We start from the raw sequence: 26,774 nt of genomic DNA, 5'->3' as shown, positions 1-26,774 counted from the left end.
TATGAATGAGTTTGTTGATTCTGTTGGTGTCTGCTACCCTCAGCCTGCTGCCCCAGCACACAACAGCAAACATGATAGCACTGGCCACCACAGACTCGTAGAACATCCAAGTGTCGAGGGTCATGAAGTGTGTGAAGTTACCACTACCAAGGAGAATGTTCTTGGGAAACTGAAAGGTCTGAAGGTAGGTAAGTCACCTGGACCAGATTGTGTCCACCCCAAGAGGTGGTTGAAAGGATTGTTGAGGCATTAGTAATGATCTTTCAAGAATCACTAGATTCTGGAATGGTTCCGAAAGACTGAAAAATTGCAAATGTCACTCCACTCATCAAGAGAGAGAGGTAAAAGAAAGGAAATACTTGGAATATTGTGAATAGGCCAGTTAGTCTGACCTCAGTGGTTGGGAGCATGGAGTCGATTGTTAAAGATGTTGTTTCAGTTTACTTGGAGGCATATGATAAAATAAGCCATAGTCAGCATTGTTTCCTCAAAGTAAAATCTTGCCTGACAATTCTTTGAAGAAATTACAAGCAGGACAAACAAAGAACAATCTGTTGATATTGTGTACTTGGATTTTCAGAAGGTCTTTGACAAGGTGCCACATGAGACTGCTTAACAAGCTATGAGCCCATGGTATTAAGGGAAGGATTCTAGCATTGATAAAGTAGTGGCTGATTGGCAGGAGGCAAAGAGAGGGAATAATGGGAGCCTTTTCTGGTTGGCTGCCGGTGACTAATAATTTTCCACAGGGTCTGCGTTGGGACCGATTCTTTTTATGTTATGTGTCAATAATTTGGATGATAGAATTGATGGCTTTGCAAAGGTTGTAGACAATACAAAGATAGGTGTAAAAACAGGTAGTTCTGAGGAAGTAGAGAGGCTACAGAAGGATTTAGACAGATTAGGAGAATGGGCAAAGAAGTGGCAGATGGAATACAATGTTGGGAAGTACATGGTCACGCACTTTGGTAGAAGAAATGAGAGGGTTGACTATTTTCTCAATGGAGAGAAGATACAAAAACATGAAGCGCAAAGAGACTTGGGAGTCCTTGTGCAGGATTCCTTAGAGGTTAACTTGCAGAATGAGTCTTTGGTGAGTAAGGCAAATGCAATGTTAGCATTAACTTCAAGAGGAGTAGAACATAAAGCAAGGATGTAATGCTAGGACTTTATAAAGCTCTGGCGAGGACTCACTTGGAGTATTGCGAATAGTCTTGGGCCTCTTATCTGAGAAAGAATGTGCTGAAACTGGAGAGGGTTGGACCTGAACCTGAGAGGAGACAATATTCTCGCAGACAAGTTTGTTAGAGCTGTTGGGAAGGCTTTAAAACAAATTTGGCAGCAGGGTGGGAACCAGGATGAAGCGACACAGGATAAAATGGATGGTTAAAAAAAATAAAGGTAGTGTGCAGTCAGACTGTCAGGAAGGGCAGACAAGATGATAGGACGAAATTGCGGCCAGTGTGGTGAGTATCAGTGCATTAGGGATGCAAAATCAAAAAGGGTAGCACATACAGTACTCAAAGTGTTATATATCAATGCATAGAGTATAAGATAAGGTGGATGATCTTGTTGCACTATCACAGATTGTCAGGTATGATGATGTGACGATCACCGGATCATGGCTGAAGGACGGTTGTAGCTGGGAGCTGAATGTCCAAGGTTACAAGATGTATTGGAGTGATAGGTAGGTAGGCAGATGGGCTGGCGTGGCTCTGCTGGTAAAGAATGGCATCAAATCAATAGATAGATGTAACATAGGATGAGAAGATGTTGAATCCTTGTGGATTGAGTTAAGAAACCGCAAGGGCAAAAGGACCCTGATGGCAGCTACATACAGGTCTCTCAATGGTAGTTGGGATGTGGGCCACAGATTACAACAGAAAATAGAAAAGGTGCACCAGAAGGGCACTGTTATGATGGTCATGGATCTCATGAGAGTGAGTCTGTTGACTGCCTATAAGATGGCTTTTTAAAGCAGTTTGTCATTGAGCCTACTAGGAGACCAGCTATACTGGATTGGGTGTTATGTAATGGACCAGTGGATTAGGGAGCTTAAGGTAAAAGAGCCCTTAGGAGCCAGTGATCACAATATGATTGAAATTTGATAGAGAGAAAGTAAAGTCTGCTGTAGCAGTACTTCAGTGTTTCATGACACATATCAGTGATAATAAACCTGATTCTGATTCTGAGTAAAGGAAATTAGTGTTATGAGAGAGGAGTTGGCCAAAGTAAATTGGAAGATGTTGGCAGGGATGACAGCAGAGCAACAACGGTGTGAGTTTCTGGGAAAAATAAGGAATGTGCAGGACAGAGGTATTCCAAAAATGAAGAAATACTCAAATGGCAAAATAGTACAACTGTGGCTTACAAGGTAAGTCAAAGCGAACGTAAAAACAAAAGAGCGGGCATACAATAAAGCAAAAAATTAGCAGGAAGATAGAGGATAGGGAAGTTTTTAAAAATCTACAGACAGCAACTAAAAGAACCATTAGAAGGGAAATGATGAAATATGAAACCCAGCTAACAATATCAAAGTGGATAGTAAAAGCTGTTTTAAGTATGTAAAAAATAAAAGAGACATGAGAGTGGATATTGGACTGCTAGAAAATGAGGCCAGAGAAAGAATAATGGGGGATGAGGAGATAGCAGATGAACTAAATGAGTATTTTGCATCAGTCTTCACTGTGGAAGACAATAGCAGGGTGCCAGATGTTGTAGTGTGTGAAGGAAGAGAAGTGGGTGCAGTTACTATTACAAGGGAGGTGGTGCTCAAAAGCTAAAAGACTTAAGGGTACATAAGTCACCCAGACCAGATGAATTGCACCCTAGGGTTCTGAAAGAGTTGTGTTAGGAATTGTGGAGACATTAGCAATGATCTTTCAAAAATCATTGAATTCTGGCATGGTGCGAGATGACTGGAAAATTGCAAATGTCACTCCACTCTTTAAGAAAGGAGGAAGGCAATAGAAAGGAAATTATAGACCAGTTATCCTGATCTCAGTGGTTGGGAAGATGTTGGAGTCAATTGTCAAGGATGAGGTTATGGAGTACTTAGTGACACAAGACAAGATAGGACAAAGTCAGCACGGTTTCCTTCAGAGAAAATCTTGCCTGACGAATCTGTTGGAATTATTTGAGGAGATTACATGTAGGATAGATAAAGGGGATGAAGTGGATGTTGTATATTTGGAATTTTAGAAGGCCTTTGACAAGTTTAGAGCTCATGGTATTACAGAAAAGTTACTAACATGGTTATAGTGCTGGGTGATTGATAGGAGGCAGTGAGTGGGAATAAAAGGATCCTTGTCTGGTTGGCTGCCAGTGACTAGTGGTGTTCTGCAGGGGTTGGTGTTGGGACTGCTTCTTTTTATACTGTATATCAATGATTTAGATGATGGAATAGATGGCTTTGTTGCCAAGTTTGCAGATGATATGAAGATTAGTGGAGTGACAGGTAGTGTTGAGGAAACAGGAAGGCTGCAGAAGGACTTAGACAGATTAGGACAATGGACAAGAAAGTGGCAAATGAAGTACAAGTTGGGAAAAGCATGGCCATGCACTTTGATAGCAGAAATAAATCTGTAAACTATTTTCTAAATGGGAACAAAATCCAAAAATCTGAGATGCAAAGGAACTTGGGAGTCCTTGTGCAGAACACCCTAAAGGTTAACCTGCAGGTTTAGTTGGTGGTGAGGAAAGGCACACCTTGAGTATTGTGAAGAATTTTGGTCTCATCTCAGAAAAAATGTGCTGGCATTGGAGAGGGTCCAGAGGCGGTTTGCAAGGATGATTCCAGAAATAAAGGGGTTATACAAGGTATGTTTGATGGCTCTGGGTCTGTACTCACTGGCCAATGGGCATCTTACTGAAGCAGTTAAAAAAAAAAGGAAAATATATCAAAGTTGAGTATTCCTCAAGAAGAAACAAGGAGTGGTTTGATGAAAACGACATTGAAATCTGGAACCTGCTCTGGAAGAAACGCTCCTCCTACCAAGTGGTGCTGTCTAGACCTGACAACCATGCGCCCAAGGCAGAATACAAAACTACATGCAGCACCCTCCAAGCCAAGCTGAGATGCAAAATGATAGGTGGACTGCTCTAGCTGAATAAACGCAGCACTATGCACACTGGCAACACTTGAGCCCTCTACGTATTGCTCTGCATAGTGTATGGTCCAACTCATCAGGTTCAAGCCCCTCTATCCTCATCCGATGGCTCCAGCCTGCTGCCAGACAAGGAAGCCATCATGAGGTGATAGACATAGCATGGAAGAGCATTTTCAGAGATAATTGCAGGTACAAGAAGCATCCATTGAAATGATCCCCCAGCATGAGGTCAGGCTTAAGCCTAATGGGCTGCCAACTCTGGATGAAGTCGAAGCCACTATTTCCAAGCTAAAGCACCATAAAGCCCCAGGCATTGGTGGATTCCCAGTGGAAGCATACAAAATGGGTGGAGACATTCTCCTGAGTGAACTCACAAACCCATTCACACTCTGCTGGGAGAAAGCTTCAGTTAAAAATGACCTATGCAACACTGTAATTGTCTCCCTGTACAAGAACAAAAGGTAGAAATCGGATTGCTCAAACTACAGAGGTGTTACTCTGCTGTCCACCTCCAGGAATATCCTCCCCAGAATTCTCATGGACAGAAGCACATCCGACATGGTCTTTGTCCTGTGCCAGATACAGGAGTGTCATGAACAGAACATGAGATTCTAAGCGGTATTCATTAACCTGACCAAGGCTTTGCTACAGTCAGCCACGATGGTCTCTGGAAGATCCTGTCAAAGCTCAGCTTTCCCCTGAAATTCCTCACCATCTTGCAGCAGCTCCGTGAAGGCCAAAGTGGACAGATTAAACACGACAGTGACCTGTCTGACCCATTCCCCATCAGTGCCGGTGTAAAACAAGGCTGCGTTTTGGCACCAACACTCTTTGCCATCTTTTTCAGCATGATGCTATGGGATGCAACAAAGACCACTTGGAGAACATCTACATTCAGTTCTGCACTGATGGAAATACCTTCAACAAAAAATCATGCAAGAGCCCATTCTCGAGCTACTATATGTGGACGACTGTGCTCTTCTCACGCACAAAGAGGACATAGAACATAGAATAGTACAGCATAGTACAGGCCCTTTGGCCCACAATGTTGTGCCGACCCTTAAACCCTGCCTCCCATATAACCCCCCACCTTAAATTCCTCCATATACTTGTCTAGTAGTCTTTTAAATTTCACTAGTGTGTCTGCCTCCACCACTGACTCAGTGCATTCCAAGCACCAACCACTCTCTTGAGTAAAACACCTTACTCTTATATCCCCCTTGAACTTCCCACCCCTTACCTTAAAGCCATGTCCTCTTGTATTGAGCAGTGATGCCCTGGGGAAGAGGCGCTGGCTGTCCACTATCTATTCCTCTTAATATCTTGTATACCTCTATCATGTCTCCTGTCATCCTCCTTCTCTCCAAAGAGTAAAGTCCTAGCTCCCTTAATCTCTGATCATAATGCATACTCTCTAAACCAGGAAGCATCCTGGTAAACCTCCTCTGTACCCTTTCCAATGCTTCCACATCCTTCCTATAGTGAGGCGACCAGAAATGGACACAGTACTCCAAGTGCGGCCTAACCAGAGTTTTATAGAGCTGCATCATTACCTCGCGACTCTTAAACTTTATCCCTCGACTTATGAAGGCTAACACTCCATAAGCTTTCTTAACTACCCTATCTACCTGTGAGGCAACTTTCAGCAATCTGTGGACATGTACCCCCAGATCCCTCTGCTCCTCCACACTACCAAGTATCCTGCCATTTACTTTGTACTCTGCCCTGGAGTTCGTCCTTCCAAAGTGTACCACCTCACACTTCTCCAGGTTGAACTCCATCTGCCACTTCTCAGCCCACTTCTGTATCCCATCAATGTTTCTCTGCAATCTTCGACAATCCTCTACACCAGTGGTCCCCAACCTCTGGGCCGCGGACCGATACATTGCCGTGAAGAATGCAGTGGTGCAGCGGTAGTCAGAACACACACAGCACATCTTTAAGGAAAAAAGCCTAACTAAACAAGCTAATTAATTAGGTGCCGCCCAGCACGTAAATGTCCCCAGATCAGAGGTGATTGCTGATTGCGTCGCCTCCAATCTGGGCCAACATTTACGTGCCGGGCGGCACCTAAGTAATTAGCTTGTTTAGTTAGGCTTTTTTTCTTAAAGATGCGCTGGGTGCATTCCAACTACTGCTGCACCACTGCATTCTTCGTGACAGTGTATCAGTCCGCAGCCTGGAGGTTGGGGACCACTGCTCTACACTATCCATAACACCACCAACCTTTGTGTCATCTGCAAACTTGCCAACCCACCCTTCTACCCCCACATCCAGGTCATTAATAAAAATCATGAAAAGTAGAGGTCCCAGAACAGATCCTTGTGGGACACCACTAGTCACAACCCTCAATCTGAATGTACTCCCTCCACCACGACCCTTTGCTTTCTGCAGGCAAGCCAATTCTGAATCCACCTGGCCAAACTTCCCTGGATCCCATGCCTTCTGACTTACTGAATAAGCCTACCATGTGGAACCTTGTCAAATGCCTTACTAAAATCCATGCAGATCACATCCACTGCACTAGCCTCATCTATACGCCTGGTCTCCTCATCAAAGAACTCTAACAGGCTTGTTAGACACGATCTGCCCTTCACAAAGCCATGCTGACTGTCCCTGATCAGACCATGTTTCTCTAAATGCCCAGAGATCCTATCTCTAAGAATCTTTTCCAATAGCTTTCCCACCACAGACGTAAGGCTCACTGGTCTATAATTACCCAGACTATCCCTACTAACTTTTGAACAAGGGGACAACATTCGCCTCCCTCCAATCCTCCGGTACCATTTCCATGGACGAGGACAGAAAGATCCTAGCCAGAGGCTCAGCAATCTCTTCCCTCGCCTTGTGGAGCAGCCTGGGGAATATTCCATCAGGCCCCGGGGCTTAACAACTCCAACACCTCCTCTCCCTTAATATCAACATGCTCCAGAACATCAACCTCATTCATATTATCCGCACCGTTGTCAAGTTCCCTCTTATTGGTGAATACCAAAGAGAAGTATTCATTGAGGACCTCGCTCACTTCCACAGCCTCCAAGCACATCCTCCCTTTATCTTTAATTGGTCCTACCTTCACTCCTGTCATCCTTTTGTTCTTCACATAATTGAAGAATGCTGTGGGGTTTCTCTTTACTCTACTCGCCAAGGCCTTCTCATGCCCCCTTCTTGATCTCCTCAGTCCCTTCTTAAACTCCTTTCTTGCTACCCTATATTCCTCAATAGACCCATCCGATCCTTGCTTCCTAAACCTCATGTATGCTGCCTTCTTCCACCTGACTAGGTTTTCCACCTCACTTGTCACCCATGGTTCCTTCACTCTACCATTCTTCATCTTCCTCACCGGGACAAATTTATCCCTAACATCCTGCAAGAGATCCCTAAACATCGACCACATGTCCATGGTACATTTCCTTGCAAAAACATCCCAATTCACACCCGCAAATTCTAGCCTTATAGCCTCATAATTTGCCCTTCTCCAATTAAAAATTTTCCTGTCCTCTCTGATTCTATCCTTTTCCATGATAATGCTAAAGGCCAGGGAGCGGTGGTCTCTGTCCCCCAGATGCTCACCCACTAAGAGATCTGTGACCTGACCCGGTTCGTTATCTGCTAGATCTAGTATGGCATTCCCCCTATCGGCCTGTCAACATTCTGTGACAGGAATCCGTCCTGGACACACTGAACAAATCTGCCCCGTCTAAACCATTGGAACTAATCATGTGCCAATCAATATTAGGGAAGTTAAAGTCACCCATGATAATAACCCTGTTATTTTTGCACCTTTCCAAAATCTGCCTCCCAATCTGCTCCTCGGTATCTCTGCTGCTACCAGGGGGTCTATAGAATACTCCCAATAGAGTAACTGCTCCCTTCCTGTTCCTGACTTCCACCCATACTGACTCAAAAGAGGATCCTGCTACATTACCTACCTTTTCTGTAGCTGTAATAGTATCCCTGACCAGTAATGCCACCCCTCTATCCCTTTTAAAGCACTGAAATCCAGGAATATTGAGAATCCTTTCCTGCCCTGGTGCCAGGTAAGTCTCTGTAATGGCCACTACATCATAATTCCATGTATGTATCCAAGCTCTCAGTTCATCACCTTTGTTTCTGATGCTTCTTGCATTGATGTACACGCACTTTAGTCTTTCTACCTTACTACCTTTACACCCTTTAGTCTGCTTCTCTTTCCTCAAAGCCTCTCTGTATGTTAGATCTGGCTTTACTCCATGCATTTCTTCCACTGCTTTATCACTCCGAGTCTCAACCCCCTTGCAAATTAGTTTAAACCCTCCTGAACCATGCTAGCAAACCTACCTGCAAGGATATTGCTCCCCCTCGAGTTCTGGTGCAACCTATCCAATCTGTACAGGTCCCACCTTCCCCAGAAGAGATCCCAATGATCCAAAAATCTAAAACCCTGCCCCCTGCACCAACTCCTTAGCCACATATTCAACTGCCATCTCCTCCAATTCTTACCAGCACTGTCACACTACAGGTTACAGGACATGCTACAGGTTGCAGTCACTCAGTTCACCAAGGACGCAAGGGCTTCTGGGTTAACGGTCAGTCTGAAGAAAACAATGATCCTCCATTAGAAGTCCCCTTGTGCGTTTACAACCCACCTCAGATTGCCATTGATGATCACCCCCTCACTACAGTTGAACAGTTCGCCTACCTGGGCAGTGTCATCGCCAACGATGCTACGGTAGTAAGGGACATTGCCAATCAACTCACCACAGCTGCCAGAAACATGTGTGGAAGAACCACCAGTTGTGTCTGTCCACAAAAATCCAGGTGTACAGTGCTGCCATCGTCACAACACTGCTATACGGCTCCGAAGCCTAGGTTTTGTACTGCAAGCAAATCTGGTTATCCAAGCACTGCCTCCGCTCCAACATGGCTATCAGCTTGCAGGATCGTGTCTCCAACAAGAAGGACCTGGAGAAGGCTCAATTTCCAAGCATTGAAGTCAATTTGTTGCTCAAGCAGCTCCACTGGTCAGGCCATGTGTCTTGCATGGACAACTCCAGGTTAACAAAAACAATACTCCATGGAGAATTCTCTAGCAAGGCAAGAGAGATCATGGTGCCCCGCACTGGAGATACAAAGGCCAAGTTAAACAGCAGCCTTTTCCGGCAAGTAATGAGGTCAATGAGTGGCGGGGACTGGCTCATGACAGAGACCATTGGAAAACGCTGATCCGCGGAGCAGCCAATAATTTTGAGGAATCCAGAAGAGCAACTGCTGAAGAGGAGACGCAGGAAAGATCCTCCTACCCAAGCACCCCATTCAAGCTGTTCCCATGTCCCTACTGCTCTAGAGTCTGAAGATCCAGAATTGGCCTCTACAGTCACCAACGATTGTGCCTTCACTCCTGAGAACTCTTCTTCCCTCCTGATCTTCACAAGTGAAGAATCAGCCATCATCATAATCTTGTGGTCTTATAAATTTGTCAGAGATCAGACATCTACTAAATTGCTCAGATTATTGAAAATATCAACTAAAATTATAAGGAATAATTAGAAACATCAAAACAAGATATTAAATGACATACCTTTTTCTATCTTTATTTCTGTGCTAACTCCGGTTGCCAATTCCAACGATGAGTGTGTTTGTTGAATCTCATTCTGTTAGTCACCTGGCCTCTTTCTAGAGAACGGGGTGTGGCAATTAGTGAGGGCTATGTACCTAAATGATTTCAAAAACATAACTGAGTAGAAAATCTTTTTTTCCTCAGTGGATGGATCAGGTGGCTTTGGTGAGTCATCTTAATCAGTTTGAAATTGTGGCTTACAACGGTATGCAACCAGGAAACATGAGTATGCACTTTATGAATGAAATATCACCAAACTGGTCAACAGCAAGGGGAAAAACTCTGGGCAAGTTTCTAGCAAAAGTTGAGGCAGCGCAGATTAATCTCAGGATGTGATCACTTGTGCTTACCTTCTTTGAAAATAATGATGGCTGTGTATCTAAATAAATAACATCCAATCACAATGCATGATAAATTTCTCTGGAAGTGTGTCGTAATTTGGATTTCCCAGGCATTTGGGGTTCACAGGTTAAACAAATTTTCAGCACCCTGCATATGCAAATTTGGGTCTTGCTCCCAACTTTATACTGTAACTCTTATGCAACCAACAAAATTGGTGGTGCACGGACTAATTTTCCTGCGATCTGTTTGATGTACTATGTTACTGAACCACCAAAGCTTTCACTGATGCAGAACTCTGAATATTTTCTACCTTGTTGGAGAAGAAATTCTGTGTCATCCGTCCTGTATGGCGAATTCCAGTTCTCTTACTGTGACTGTGGGTTCACATTTCTCCATATTATATTCCATCGGTCATGTCCTAGGCGAGTCAATTAGCCTGCCTATATTCTGCGAAGCCTTTCTGCATTCTTTTCCCAGCTCATACTGCCACCTGGCTTTGCACAAAATTAAGGCTCTTTAATTACATGAGTAAGTTTTCTAATGGTTGGCACTTTTTACTTACACATAACACATAGAAGACCTTAATTTCATAATTTACTGTCTTACAATTTTAATCTCTGGGATTTATCATCAACTGTTCATGTTTAGTGGGTATCCTTACTGGTTGTAATATGATCCATTATTATCCTGGACAATGGCATAGGTACAATCACTTGGGTATGAACATGAAAAATGTTGACCATTCATCAACAGAACTCGGTTAAGAAATTCACTACACAACTCTTAATTAATTAAAGCTTGTACTTCATTGTCTGCATAGAAACAACAATGTACTATGTTGACCCCAGGCCAACGACTTAAAACATTTACTCTACTGTTCCCTTTGTACCAATACTCACTCAGACCACTTTTCCAATTTATACCAAAATAGAGAAACTCCTGTTGGCCAGACAATGGATGTTTTCTTCTCCTAGCCCCCGGCATGGCAGTTCTTTCTTGCGATGGTGAATCTCTGAAGATATTGTTACCTTTGTATTCAAAATGTGTTTTTATATTCATTCCTTACCAGTTCAAGATGTTGCATTTCAGTGTAATTGGCTATGGGTCAGTGGATGAGTCCAAGGACTGTACAACTTCATGCCTTAGGTGATTTGTTTTGTTCCCTTCAATTCTGCTTCAAACCAAACAAGGTCACTCAGACAATGGACCGACATAACAAGATTACTTTTGTGAACCTGCCATTGTCTGAGATAACAGCTTATCTGAGAATGATCTCAGGTTTAGCAGGTCCATTGCAAACCTCTTGTGTCCACGTTCAATTGCTCTAATTAGATTATCCCAGAGCAAGAAGCAGGTGCATCAAACAGTTCACAAGTAGGAGGTTACAAAACAGCTTCACAAAATGGCAGGTTCCATCTCCTTCAAGTACATGGTAAGAACAAAGACAATTAGAGTTTGCTTACTTCCACTGACCTTGAACCATTCGAGTTTGATGTTTTCTTCCATATTTTAATTGCTCTATGGCCAACAAAACAATAACATTTATTTAGATACATCAGAGTAAAATAACTGTCATTATTAAAAAGGCACAAGGGCATTTGGACAATCAGGTCCATACGAACTGCCATGAGAGCAATCCTATCAATCACCTTACACCTCACAGCAACTTATCCTCTCTGACATACCCATCAATGCCCTTTATTTTGTCCACTTACTGAAACTAAGCGACAACTTCGTGATCAAATAACATGCAAGCATCTTTAGATGTGGGAGCAAATCACATTATACTGTCACAGGGAGAAGCAACACGCAAACTCCATGTGGACAGCACCTGAGCTCCAGATCAAATCAAAGTTCCTGAGGTTCTGAGGCAGCAATGCTCCCTATTATGTCAAAATTCCCATGATGTATTTTAGAAAGTTATAAGTTGAGATGTGTTTCTACTAGACTTTCCCCCCTGAATTCTGAAACTGGGAAACTTGCAACCAGCTCAGAGGCAAGTTTAGCCAAATTAATGGGATGCTTATATTTCCATCCTGATGAAGGGCCTCAGTCCCAAACGCTGACTGTACTCTTTTCCATAGATACTGCCTGGCCTGTTAAGTTCCTCCAGCATTTTGTGTGTGTTGCTTGGATTTCCAGTATCTGCAGATTATCTTCTGCTTAGATTTCAATGTATATTTTAAACAAAACAGCAGTTTATCTGATTGAAGTAATCTCCAGCCAGGGAATCAACTGAATTGTTTCAATTTACAGTATTAAAATTTATTTTATTCTGCAAAATACATCCCACTCCCTTGGCAAGATCTAAGAGAAAATGTGGGAGATAATTGAAACCAAGAATAAGAGAAAGATCCAAATTTCTGATCAGATGTTTATAACAAGCTGACTGGAATGATGTTATTTAAACACAAGATTTAATCTAGATACACAAATCAAAACACAACAGTTCTTAATATCAGATTTGTTGAGACAAAAATTGCAGACAATTGACTGATACTAGTTTAAAACACTAATTACGGTTTACATCTCCACTTGCAAGCAATTACCAAAAGCCCTTTAAAATTTCCTCCACAATTGAAATCAATATTCCTCACAATTCTCAAAGTCTTCAATCTATCTTTTCATGAAAGCTAAAAAGATGCAACCTTATCCAGTATTCAAGCTAAGCAGTTTGAACAGTTCACTGTGAAACCAAATCAAATGCAAGCAGAAGAAAAAGGGTTGTTTTAATCAATAGAAGAGATTGCTTTGTCAGTTTCTGAATCAAGTCTCCTAAATGGCTCTCTGGGTGAACTGGTAGCTGTGATATTTAGACAATAGCTGGGAGGTTACAAGTACACAATTTGTGTTTATGTTTCCCCTCACATGAATTCCATAACGGTGAATTTCTATTTCATATCTCAGATAATTTAGTAATTTGTGAATTCCATGAGGGTGTATCTCCATTACCCAAATTGTTGTAACCCAATGGTGGGGTGATTTGTGTGCAGGGGTACAGAGTGATGCAGGTCAATGGGAAACAGCCATGGTGGTGCTACAGCACTGAAAGTCAATGTTTGCTGTGAGAGACTATTTTGGCTTTAGGATCAAATTGAAAACAAAACTGCACATATGTAGCTCAAGATTGAAGATAAGTAACGAGATAATGTCAATGCAATGGTATTGTAGTTTTTTTGGTGGGAAGTCCCTACATTAGATTTTCAGGAATTTAAGAAGCACCATAGAGTAAATATTGGCACCATCACATGCAGTATCCTCCAAGATTGAGACACAGGATTATATTGTTACTCCTTTCATTACTGGGCTGAAATCCTGTAATACTTTACACGTGAGTGCATCTTCAACAGAAGGTCAGTAGCAATCCATGGCACTGGCTTGCCACCATCACCACCTCATTAGAAGTAACAGCTGATCCAGCAATAAAAGAATAATCTGTGCCAAGTACAAACTCCTGGATGCATTTATACATTAGAACCATTCATATCTTGAAATCAAGTACTAGGATTGAGTAACATGCAGTTCAATCTGGCAGTAAAATTGGTTATTGCAATACTATGTCATCTCTTCATTACATATTGAAACTGATGAAAATTAATGTCTATCACTTTAAGATCAATTACTGGATTCATATTGAGTTTCATTGTTTTTAACATGCTTTATCTTTCAACACTCTGGAACATACGTTGTCTGTGTGACATTATTTCACAAACAATTATTTTCTTTTGTGGTTAATTAGAGATAACTGTACTGTAGAGCCACTCTTACTAAGGGTATCTTTCACCTGAACAGTCTAAGTCTAACATGAGGAGCTAATACCCAAACTACAACCAACACACAATCGTGTTGAATGTTAGCCAAAGTCCACATTTTTACAAAAGCTTCAATTCAAGTCTACCCTGTAAAAAAAAACAGTACTGATTAATTTGCAAGGACAATTTTCAAAATAAAAACATGGTTTTCTTAAATATTGCAAAAAGGTGGATTTACATGCAATGCATGAAAATACACCTTTTACATTATACCACAGTGGTTATGGAGTTGATTTTATGATTCCATATTCTTTTCCCTCTTCACCACCAGCTGCACAACTCCTATCTTTTGATGGCAATACTTCAAAACCTAGGAATATATATTCATGCACAGAAAATTATGAGTATGGCAGTTTCAGAAAAATCCTTTGAGCATATTTCCCCACAAATTTGGAAATTGCTTTAAGAGATGGAAAATCAATTAAGCAGATTTTACAAGTGCACACTATAAATGAAACAGAATAGAAAATCATGTATTGCATTATATTTTGTTTGAGGGTACAGGAAATCAAAAAGATAACTGGGAAATAAGTCAAAACAAGCCACTTTTCCTCTTTTAGCAAAGTGGTAACACAAATTTGTGTTTATTTACTGAACAATTGTTACAGGAATGATTCTGTCCATTAATGAAAATAATCACTAGAAAGCTTTCTGCCAAAGGAAATCTGAAATTAGTACAGAAAACAAACATCCAGGCTTGGCTATTTTCAAAAAGGTTATGAACAAAAATTAGATTCTATGATTTCATACAGATTTAAAACTATCACAAAATATATTGAAGGAAAAATGTACTATTGATGGCACTAATTAAGAAGATATGCTCCGTAGAAAAAATTTCCATGGATGGAACAAGTTCTGTAAACATTTGGAAATTAGACTACGCAGAATATGCTATTTGCCCACCTTCAAGGAATTGTGCTTCAGTGCTGATAAGGTCATGACTAAATTTCAGCATTCTTCCCACAGTATATATTAACCTTACTGAAATGCTAAGTAGTTCTAGCATTTTTTTATTTATCCTTAATAAACTTAGTGTTGCTGTTCACACATGATAGACATTTCTACCTTGGTCAATATCACATTGCAGCAATAACACTGCGTCAATTATTGCTTGATATGTCTGAAGCTTCAAGTTATGCTTACTTTCCTTGCTTATGATTTCTAATTTTCTTTAGCAAAATAGCGATATCATAAATACCAAGCCTTTTACAGTCACTAAAGGAAATTTATTCTTTAGAAACCAACTTTTGCCAAAAATCAAAAAGCACCCCAAACCTACTTCCAAGCTAATATTACATGATTTCAAGTTTAAAAGATTGTAGTTTAGTTCATAGTTACAAAATGTGTTCATTATTTTCCTGCATTTCTGAATTAAACTCAAACTATGTATAAAATTTAAAATCTCATGCTGTATTTCCAGTTACATCAGTAGAAGTATTGAACACAGTGCAATACTCATGCTTACAGTCATCTGATTACTGAGGTCTGCCAAACTAGATCAACTCCTGCACGCACCCTATATTTAAAAAAATCCTGGGTAAACTTAACCCAAAGAGGCTTATCAGACATTGAAAATTTACTCCTTTTCAAAAATAGTGGATTTTAGTTAATATTTAGATTAGTGTTTTACATGATTGTATCTCTTCACATTTAAAAACATGGGCTAAAAACAATTAGTGTTCATAAAAAATTCCTTAGTACCCTGAAGTGAAATGGCAAATGATGATACATGTTCAAGAAACAAAAAGTGGTTCTGTGCAACTGCATAGTGGCATTCCAAATGGGCTATTAGTGTTGATTGTGTCAAGAAGCAAGACACCTACAATCTTGGCAGACCAACAGCCTACTGCAGTTGACTTGGCTTATAGATTATCTCCAGGTTGATACTGGGGTTCTGTAGCAGTAAAGTAATCTTCTAGGAAGGATTGTATGTATTCAAATGTTGGTCTTTCATCAGGATCCTTCTTCCAACACTGTTTCATGAGCTCGTGCAGAGACTCTGGACATCCCTGAGGACAAGGCATTCTGTAGCCTCGCTCTACCTGCTCCAAAACTTCCCTATTCACCATACCTGAAAACAAGAAGAGTAATAATTCAGTTAGATCTATTTATTGAATTAAAAGCATTTGTAATCCGTTACTCAGATTAGAAATAGGCAAACAGTTCTGAATATCCCGTAACCATCACAAACATGTACAGTGAAACTGAATAGAAACTAACACCAAGCTGTACAGATTTTATTAAGTACATTCAAGATTTCAGAAATCGATTTTGAATATATAGATTGCATTTTAATTTCTGAAAACTGCTTTTCATTATCATGAATGTTTATGCAAGACAATAGTGATTGTAATTTCAACCAGTGGAACTGAATTATTTTTCCTCACATATTTCCAGTCTACATATTGGTGCCAAGATGCAAAACAGTAATTTTAGCAAATTACCCCAATTAGTTTCTGAAAACATTTAATGATCATTTCCATAACAGGGAACGCAAAATACTCAACTCCTAAAAATGTGAAACTAATTTACATTTCACTACATAACTCTGCTGAGACCTATGAATTTCCCTTGTAGTTCTGAAGTAGTACCACACTACTACTAAGTGTAACTTTTTGAATGCTTCGCTGAAGCTCCAGAGGGAAATACCAAAATTGAAAGCAATTGTCTAATATCTGTCTGTACAACTTAGTTTTTTAAAAAAATAATATTTTCGTTTTTCATTGAATTGTGGGATGTGGGTTCAGTTATCAGGGCAACTATTTATTTGTACTGTTAAGGACATGTCTATGAGTTGCCTACCTAACCTCTGCAGGTTTTGTGGCAATGAAATTATAATACCAAGTTAAGTTTGTGTATTTGGTGATGTCAAAATAGCCTTGGTGAGTTGCTGCAGCACCACTTATAGAGCATGCAAACACGCTGGAGACATGATGTACTGCTAGTATAAACAGAAAACACTTAGGTTATGGAAGATGTGTCAATTAAGTAGGCTGCTTTGTCCTGGGTGACCATGAAACTCAATCATTGCTGAAACTGCATTCAAACAGACAAGTGCAGGGTCTTCCATAACACTCCAGCCATGCCTTACAGATGCCAGAATGGTTGTTAAACCAGGAAATGAGTCACTTGCTGCAAACCACTTGTTCCTTGCCAGTTCTTAAAGTCACAGTATTTTGTACAGTTTCTCCAATTAAATAGCAATTACAGGATTTTTAGTAGTGGAAGATTTATTTATATTAATTACACTGAACATCAAGGGAAGGTGATCAGACTTCCTTGGAGTTTCTATTGCCTCATATGTTGATTTCTACTTATGACCTTAAGAATAAATGTTGCCTCGGCTTTGCCACAGAAGGGCAATGACTGCTTGTAATCCAATGAGTAGCCAATTTAAACGTGCACTCAGTCAGCAGCACACTTTCAGCTTTGTGACAGCAAGCAGCTCAATGATGAGGCAACTGAAAAACTGAAAGCAGATGTGTGTAAGAAATTCCACTGATGAGTTCATATAATGATACCTTGGCTATTTCCTCATAGTCATAGTCATACTTTATTGATCCCGGGGGAAATTGGTTCTCATTACAGTTGCACCATAAATAATAAATAGTAATAAAACTATAAATAGTTAAATAGTAATATGAAATAGTAATCCTCAACAACCCTAACCACATTTATGCTAGATATGATTCTAGCTAATTGGTCCGTTGAATTAAATGAAGATTTTTTCAAGTATTTACAGTGACCAAACCAAGATACCTTATCTGTGAAGAAACAGGTGATAGCAAAGGCTTTGCAAGGTGGTACATGAACTAATTTTTTCTACCATTTAAATTTTATTTGTGGGTCTAATTAGTGGCAATGAATAGTACTGGGGGACCAATAGTCACAATTATACCATAAACCAATCTGTAAGTCAAATAGAAAACTAAATGTTCTGATTGTGTCTTTAATGGCACATTTATAGAATCATTGTTGTACAGGAAACTGTACGAGTCTATATGAGTTTTCTGTGTAGCAGCCCTAATTAATCTACCCCCTTGCTCTTCCTCTATAAACTTGCACCTTTAGTTCAAGTGTCCATCAAGCTCCTTTAGAAAGTCCTTACTGACTTTTTTCACCACCCTAATAGGCATTGAGTTGTAGATCATAACCATCTCCAACATAAGCTTTTCTAAAAACTCTGCCATTATATTTCAAACTCATGTCCCTTAGCCAGAGATAATCACTGATGGGAACAGCTTATATTGATTTTATCTAAACCCACCATGACCTTTCATGTTTCTATGAACACTCTTCTCAAAATTTTTTTAATCCAAGGAGAACATCACCATTTTTTCCATTCTACTCTTCCACTTGAAAACCCTCATCCTTGGAACCAGCAAACCTTTACTGCATGCAACCTTTTTGGAATCTTGGCAACCTTCTCAGTAGTAGGCAGAATTGTTCAATATACTCCTTTTGTTGACTGACCAACATTTAACCAATTCTGACAGGTACTAATTCAGTACCTGGAATTTAAAATTGAATCAATCAGTTAGAAGAGTGGTTCCCACATGTCAGAGATCTTGAAATCTTCTCTTGATCCAAATTCCAGAATGGGTAATAAATCCATTCCTGAACACTTGTAACAAGGAATTAACAAGAAAGATAGAGGAACTGATCTCACTACAAAATGATTTTGAGCTGAAGCCGAGGTTCAAAAAATTATATCAAGACCTTTGGTTGCAGAAAGAAATCTCTGAACGATATCCTGCACTGTGGAAAAAGGTTGATATGTTATTAGCTTTCCAACATTAACACTTAGTGGAGTACGGTTTCAGTGCAGTCACACAACTTGTTTCAAAGCAACAAAACAGTTTGCAAATTACTGAACACAAGGATCTGAGACTCCTGAGTAACATTCAGCCTGCTGTTGAGAAGCTGATATCACTGCATCAAGCCCATCCATCTCATTGAAAGGTGAAAAAACAATGAAGTAGTGAGTAACAGGAATTCTGCAGATGCTGGAAATTCAAGCAACACACATCAAAGTTGCTGGTGAATGCAGCAGGCCAGGCAGCGTCTCTAGGAAGAGGTACAGTTGACGTTTCAGGCCGAGATCCTTCGTCAGGACTAACTGAAGGAAGAGTTAGTAAGAGAGTCTTCTCCTATCATTTTGGATCCCCCCTCCCCCTCCCACTTTCAAATCTCTTACTAACTCTTCTTTCAGTTAGTCCTGACGAAGGGTCTCGGCCTGAAATGTCGACTGTACCTCTTCCTAGAGATGCTGCCTGGCCTGCTGCGTTCACCAGCAACTTTGATGTGTGTTGCTTGAAGTAGTGAATAGTTGGACTATTAATGTACACTCTAAAATTGATTTTTACTGAAATTAAATGAAATAATTTTACTTGTAGCTTTAAATAGACTGTATGTTTTTTGCAATGATTTCACTGCTTTGAATTTGCAGCTCCTATTTTCTTCCACTGTGCATTGTAAATCAAAACTCTTTATAGTGTTTATGTAATGGCTGGAAAGGGAGGAGGCTGCTGGGGATGTGGTCTGGGAGGCAAGATGGTGGTAATCCCAAAAAATTTGGAAACCACTGAATTAGAATCAGTTAATCTAAGGCAATTGTTTTTGCAGATGCAGGAGATGGTATTGAGGTTTCTGAGCATGGCACCTATTTTCACAGTCAGAAGTGCTTGCAATTGCATCATTTTGGAAACTTTCTAATATTCATTCACTCTTATCTATAGCTTTCTGGTGACATCTTTGGGACTGTAAAAAGCCTAGGATATAAAATAGCAAAAGCATTTCTGGTCCTTAAATTAAGTCTAGAAAGAAACAGGTACGGACTTATAAGAGTCTGCTCGATGCATTCTCTCAGAATGAACATTCCTTTATAAAATTAAATATTCACCCAATTGTTTACCCAACACTTCTGTTTACAAAAAGCAGTGATCAAGAATGTCGCCTTTATTTACCTGGATATGGTACTCTTCCCTTTGTAACCAGCTCTATCAGCAGAATTCCAAACGACCACACATCAGATTTGATAGTAAACCGTCCATATAAAGCAGCCTCTGGAGCTGTCCATTTGATAGGAAATTTAGCTCCTATACAAGAAGCACATTAGTTTTTATTGGAACAGTGTGACCAGACAAAATTGTACTTATTTCTAATATAAGTAATTGACTTAAGTTAATCTCGAAACCAAGGTGAAGGCCTGTAACCTTTGTGTTTTCTGCAGGACCAACATTCACTTCATTAGTTCTTTAAATATCCATAGAACCCCTTTTCTGCTTTTACACTTAGTGTCACAGGGTTATACAGCATGGAAAGATGCTCTTGGGCCCAACTCATCCAAACCATCTGTATTGCTCAGTGAGCTAGTACAATCTGCCCACTGTTAGGGATTATTGCATAATTATGGATTGACAAGTGCAAAGGATATAAATCTGTTGGAAGCTGTTCAAAGACTATTTACTAGAAACGGGTCAGTTGGCTTATGAGAAAAGGTTGGACAAATTAGACTTATACGCGGTGAAATTTACAAGTATGAGAAGGGACTTGATTGAAACATAGGATCCCGAGCCATTTTGACGGAGTAGATATGGAGAGGGCATTTTCTTAAGAAAACATTTCAAATTTGCACCTACTGATTAAAAGTAAGGTGGTTCCCACTAAAGGAACATAAAAGTGATTTTTTTCCCCCTCAACTCTTAAGAATCTTGAGTCTTTGAATATTACTTAAGGCAGAACTAGATAGGCAAGGAGGAAAATGGTTCCTCTGGGTTGATGGGAAACTGGTTTTGAAGTTAAAATCAGATTAGCCATGATCTTGTTGAATGGCAGAGTAAGCTCAAGAGCTCAGTGGCATACTTCAGTTCCAAACTTGTATGCGGAAATATTTGTATATAGAACTATAAGTTTTACCTTGTCTTGCTGTATATTCATTGTCTTCAATCAACCGTGCCAAGCCAAAATCCGCTATTTTACATACAAGATTGTCACCCACAAGGATGTTGGCTGCTCTTAGGTCTCTGTGGATGTAGTTCATTCGTTCAATATACGCCATGCCATCAGCAATCTTGTTAAACATAAGAGTTTTACACAATTAAGAAAATATTTTTTATGATCTTAACCAATTAAGAAAAATCAATGTCCTTCAGTAAAACTCAAAATGCATTAATGATTATTTGCTACTTATAAACTATATAAAATACCATGAGCATAAAGATTAATTACATGGTAACTTGAAAAAAAAAGCTAAGAAAGTTGAAATTCCCACTTTTAATTTACCACATTTAGAACAAGCATGGCACAAACAATAATGTGCATCTCGTGAAAGTACGGCCATCCATTTTAGAACCACAGGCTTTCCGGATAGTCAAAATAGGTGTCAGAATTGCAAAATCTAAAATTACACTGATTACTATCTGTAGGATAAAGCAAAAATAACAGAAAATCTCAAATTATATCTATTATTGTAACTGTATAATGCACATCAAAATCAACATCTTACTCAAAGAAGTTCAATTTACTTGCAGACTGAAAATACTTTCAGATGACTTGCAATCATACTGCATGGTCAGGGTGTTCTATTACTTTATAAGTATCCATCTAACAGAAAACTATCATTAGCACCAACAGTCCTATGTAATCTCAATTATGTGCTCTATTACATAATTAGATATTTTTTAAAAACTTACCTGTGCAGCCATATCAACAAGTTGCGGAAGTTTCAGGGACTTCCCATCGCCTTCCTTTACAAAATCCAATAAACTCCCTGTGGCAGGAAAATCAGTACTGTTCATTTGTATCATTATATTATTTTAGGACTGATTCTTTAATCTCCAGCACTACTCAGTGGTATTCCCTGCCAAAACACCTATTTCCTTCTTTGAGGATGATAAACCAACTTTTGATCTGCCCTACAAGGCTCAATGAATTTTACTTAATAACACTCATGTGAAATGCCTCAGAAAATTTGCTGTATTAAAAGGTGCTATGTGCAAGCTATTGATAACAAGAGACAATATAATGATCATAACCTCATGGACACAATTAGGACAGAGCAGTACTTTAGAAGCAATGAAGTTAGCAGCTAAGCAGTCAGCTGGCCATCAAAAGCTCTGCTGGAATTGCAGAAAACATACACAATCAGACATATTGCGTAAGCTACATTCCACATGCAGATGATTAAATGCAAATGCTTTAAATCTATTAGTTATTAGCATAAACCACCCCTATAGTGTTAGGCATCATTGAACAACAAAATAGGCTAGAAATCCTTGAGATAAAAAGAAATCAAAAGGTTTAAAAGGGGTGCAATCTGATTGTAAAATGAGATGGGGGTTGGTGGTTTCAGAATGAAACGTCAATATCTTACAACCTCTTCAGATAGAGGGGAAAATTAGAAGATGGTTGTTGCAGCAACTCCTTTCATTAAAAAAAGAGGTCAAGATTACCACTAGCTTTAGGAAAGCTTTAGAAATATAACAGGGGACATACAATTAGGTGCTTAGAGAATTTTTATTTGATGAAGGAAAGAAAGCCGGCATGGATCTGTTAAAAATCACATTAAACTACTCTAATTGTTTTTCTTTTGTTGAGGTACGCATTAAGTTAATGAAGGCATTACAATGGATTTCAGAAGAGGTTTGATATTATCCCACATAAAAACTCATTTGCAAATCTGAGGAAGTAAGGAGTCATCAGTAACAGTGAAAAGAAATCTGCTTTAAAGGGAAAACATAGCATGCAGGCAAGCATTTACTCTTCAGACAGGAGGATAAAATATAGTTGTCAGTGGAGGAACACTGTCTTTTCTTAAATTATTTTAATTAACATAGTAATGAACATGTAAGGTAAAGTTTCCAAATCTGTACAGGACACACACCTCACATAGAGAACAAGTAATAGGATGCCAGAAGACAGATGACTGGGTTGATTGGGCAAGCAAGAGGCAAGTGAAATCTAATACACAGAGTGTGAAGTGCTATACTTTAGCATAGTGGTCGCCAAACTTTTTAAGCCCAAGATCCCCTACCTCGGCCTTAGTGAAAGGCAAGATCGACCTACTAAATCGTTTAGACACACGCATGCGCACCAGGCAGAAGGGACCGGAAGTGGAGCCCCGCAGCCCCGGAAGCAGTCTCTTTTTGCAGGCAGCTTTCCGTAGCTGGAGTGTTGCTGTGTTACCAATATCTTAATTGGTATTACTTACTTTTATAATGCTCACATTACAACACCTCTAATTCTATGTTTCGTTATTTAATTTTATTTCAACACGAAAAATAAATGAATCAAAATTGGCTGTCGCACTTAGTGTGATGACTGGGGCTGAATACTTTCTGCTAGTTCCCTGAAATTTGGCTCGTAACTACAGACAGCCAGTCTGAGACAGTCTGTGAGCTGTCTGTCAGTAAGACAGCTCCTGTATTTAGATTTAATAATTTTCAACTGTTGCAGCACAGCGCCCTCGCAAACCTCCTGACAGACTGAATATTTGAATGGACAGTTTCCTTTGTTAGACTGAATGTTGAATCTGCCACGATTTCAGGTGTTTTGTATTGGTAAACTGTTACTGAGACACTAGTATAAGTTTCAGAGGTATGCAAGCTAATGACACCACTGTTTTTTGTTTCCCAGTTCTTTTACATTTGGGGAACGTTGGAATTTAAAGGGGGAGAAGTGTTGTAATGTGAGCATTATAAAGATAGCTTGATGTTGATTAGGATAATGGTGATGTAGTAATGCTCCTGCTGCTGACAGCTGTTTGTGGGGAGAGGTTGTTTCTGGGGTTGCGGGGTTTTGCTTCCGGTCTTTTCTGCCCGGTGTGCATTTTTCTTTTTTTTTCGGGATCTACTGGAAAAGTCTCAAAGATCAACTGGTCGATCACGATCGACTGGTTGGTGACCACTACTTTAGCAGAACAAGTAGGAGACAATGCAGTCTAGTAGGCACATGTCTAAAGGGTGTGCAAGACAGAAGGGAATTAGTATTTTTAAATACTCCTCAGTGGCACAGCACATCAAGAGAGTAGTTAGGAAAGCATAATAATTCACAAACAGTACAAGAACAAGGTTATGTTGAACATTCTCAGAACACAGTTTGAGAACAATGTTCACCTCTGATTACAGGATATTAAGAGCAATTGGAGAAGTGGACTGTTCTCTTTGGAAGCACAAAATGTTGAGGGGAGATTTAACAAGAACATGACTGATATGAATACAAAGATTATTTCCATTATTAGATGTTAGAATAGAAGGAATTCCCATTAGAATAGACATGAGGAGGAATTTCTTAAGCCAGAGAGTGGTTGAATCTGTGGAATTCATTGCCACAGAAAACAAGTAGTAAATCATTGCTGTGGAAGCCAAGTCATTAGATATAATTTAAAAAGGAGGTGATAAATTTAGTAAGAACATCAAAGGTTATGGGAAGAAGGCAAGAAAATGGGATTGAAAGAGATAACTCAACCATGATAGAATGGTGCAGCAGTCTCAATGGGCTGAATGTCATAATTCTGCACCTATGTCTCATAGTTACATAGTCTTATGTTTTAAGAATTAATGGCATTGATATAAAATTTAAAATAATGTATGTAATATAAAATTGATATAAAATAAATTGTGAGAAAACAGTGAAATTCACAGTCTCTAGGGACGATGGAAGCATAACCAATCAATAGATGTTTCAAATAGGAACTGGATGGGGAGAAAAATTAATTTATAGCACCATAGGTAAAAGAACAGCGGAATTGAATTGCTCTTCTCAGAGCCAGTACAGATTCAGTGGGCTGCTTCTTGTACTGTAACGATTCTAACATTAAAACAAATTTTCACACAGTACTGCAAAGTAGTGTCATGTATGCTGGGTATTAAATAAATTTTCAACTTATCACAATAAGAGCATGCTACTGATTGTTGAATTAGGTAAAATGAAAACTGAAGCACTGTTAACAGGTACGTTATAAGGGAATGGAAGTTATGTTGAACTTCTCTAAATGCAAGGGAATTCATAGCCATACAGAAAATGATCATCCTCCAAGGGAATACTCCGTCTAGAACCTAGAATCAACCTTATTAGCCATATTCTATACATTTACATGTATTAGGAATTTGCTGTGATGTGTTGGTCAGGCTGTGACATGCAATACAAAAAAAATCAACAATTATAAAGAATAAAGAATTATTTTTAAAAAGTTAGAGGTTAAGGTATGAATATGGAACAGAATGTGCATAAATACCAGCATGTATTTACAATGTAGTGTTGTGATGGGGACAGACAGATGGAGGGGGTGGGGTGCTAACTAGAAAGGTCAATCAGATTAACTACCTCAGGGAAGACATTTTTGAGATGAAGTTTCTCTTTTAATAGCCCCTGTCTAGGGATGAAGTAGATCAGTAGGATGATAACAATCAATTCAAGAAACAGAACCAGCAAAAAAGCAGCCAACAGTTAAAATGCTGGAGGAACTCAGCAGGCCAGGTAGCATCTATGAAAAACAGTAAGCAGTTGACGTTTCAGGCAGAGACCCTCCATCAGGACTGGAGAAAAATGATGAGAAGTCAGAATAAGATGTGGAGGGAGGGGAGGAAGAAATACACGGTGGTAGGTGATAGGTGAAATGGGGGACAGGATGAAGTAAAGAGCTGTGGTTGATTGGTTAAAGAAATAAAGGGCTGGAGGAGGGGGAATCTGCTAGGAGAGAACAGAAGGTCATGGAAGAAAGGGAAGGGGGAGGAGCACTAGAGGGAGGTCATAGGCAGATAAGGAGAGAGAGGAAAATGGGAATGGGGAATGGTGAAGGAAAGGGGGTCCCCCTTCACTTTCTTCCATGGCTTTCTATCCTCTCCTATCAGATTCCCTCTTCACCAGACCTTTAGCTCTTTCACCAGTCGACCTCAGTTCTTTACTTCATCTTACTCTGACCTCATCTTTTTTCTTTAGTCCTGGTGAATTGTCTCCGCCCGAAACATCGACTGTTTACTCTTTTCCATCAGTGCTGAGCTCCTCCACCATTTTGTGTGCATTGCTTGGATTTCCAGCATCTGCAGATTTTCTCTTGTTTGTAACACACAAACCGTTTAGATGAATTCTTCCATCTTTTACATCGTCTGAAATTCAGGAATCATGCCTATGGCAGTTATGATGAAGGCACCTCAACTTGAAACACCAACTCCTTTTCTCTTTCCACAGATGCTGCCTCACCTGCTGAATTTTTCTAGCATTTCAGATTTATAGCAATTGCAATGTTTTGAATAATATAACTCTTATACTTGAAATGAAAAGTAACACTCCAAATCATAACATGCATACATGTGTGCCTATATAAATATAGCACTCTAACCAATATCAGGAATGTTTAAGCTAACGAAATTGATGTTTTCTCTAAAATCTAATTTTGTGCAGGTTTATTCTGTGCAACACAATTGAATGAAAAGAAAACTTTTATACTTTTTCTTTATTTCATGATCTTTTTGTCACTCCCTCTACTTTGATGCATCACTGATTTAGACAACTCTTGTAAGGTTCTTCTTATTAAACTCTTGTTCCAGTGAAAAGAACATTATCAAAAGCAGGTTATTCAATGTACACCTTATACAATGAACCGTTCTATAAATAAAAGTTCTTGCCTTTAACCTTTGATGTTTGTTACAAAATTAGTTAATTGCCTTGTTTGCAAGTCAAAAAATATTTTTATCCAGAAATACTGTTTTTGTCAACTTCAGATTCTATTCCCCCTCAAATAATTCTTCTTTACTAGGTGACTGGAAAACTTCAATTAAACATTTAAAAAACCGTAACTATGTAAACATTGTAAAAAAAAAGACCTGTACAAGAAATTAAAGTGCTCAACTCAGTCTCCAAAAAATCAAGTACATAGGGCATGTACAATATAGTTACCACAGATATTTTACA

At 39.5% G+C, this 26,774-nt stretch overlaps 1 protein-coding gene across 2 annotated transcripts in view; it reads right to left on the bottom strand.

The window, feature by feature from the left end:
• Positions 1-12,327: 12,327 nt before the first annotated feature.
• yes1 (YES proto-oncogene 1, Src family tyrosine kinase) overlaps positions 12,328-26,774 on the bottom strand; it is a 70,667-nt gene continuing 56,220 nt past the window's right edge. For both annotated transcript variants that reach the window (XM_063062568.1, XM_063062559.1), the window contains 4 exons: positions 21,557-21,633; positions 20,781-20,934; positions 19,829-19,960; positions 12,328-15,933 (listed from right to left, as the gene is read on the bottom strand). In XM_063062568.1, coding sequence (XP_062918638.1) covers positions 15,725-15,933; positions 19,829-19,960; positions 20,781-20,934; positions 21,557-21,633 — 572 coding nt within the window. In that variant the 3' untranslated portion in view covers positions 12,328-15,724. The remainder of the gene's footprint in view (positions 15,934-19,828; positions 19,961-20,780; positions 20,935-21,556; positions 21,634-26,774) is intronic.

Source organism: Mobula hypostoma, chromosome 1 (assembly GCF_963921235.1).
Source record: "Mobula hypostoma chromosome 1, sMobHyp1.1, whole genome shotgun sequence".
NCBI classification, from domain to species: domain Eukaryota; kingdom Metazoa; phylum Chordata; class Chondrichthyes; order Myliobatiformes; family Myliobatidae; genus Mobula; species Mobula hypostoma.
This window is presented reverse-complemented; position numbering and strand designations above follow the sequence as displayed.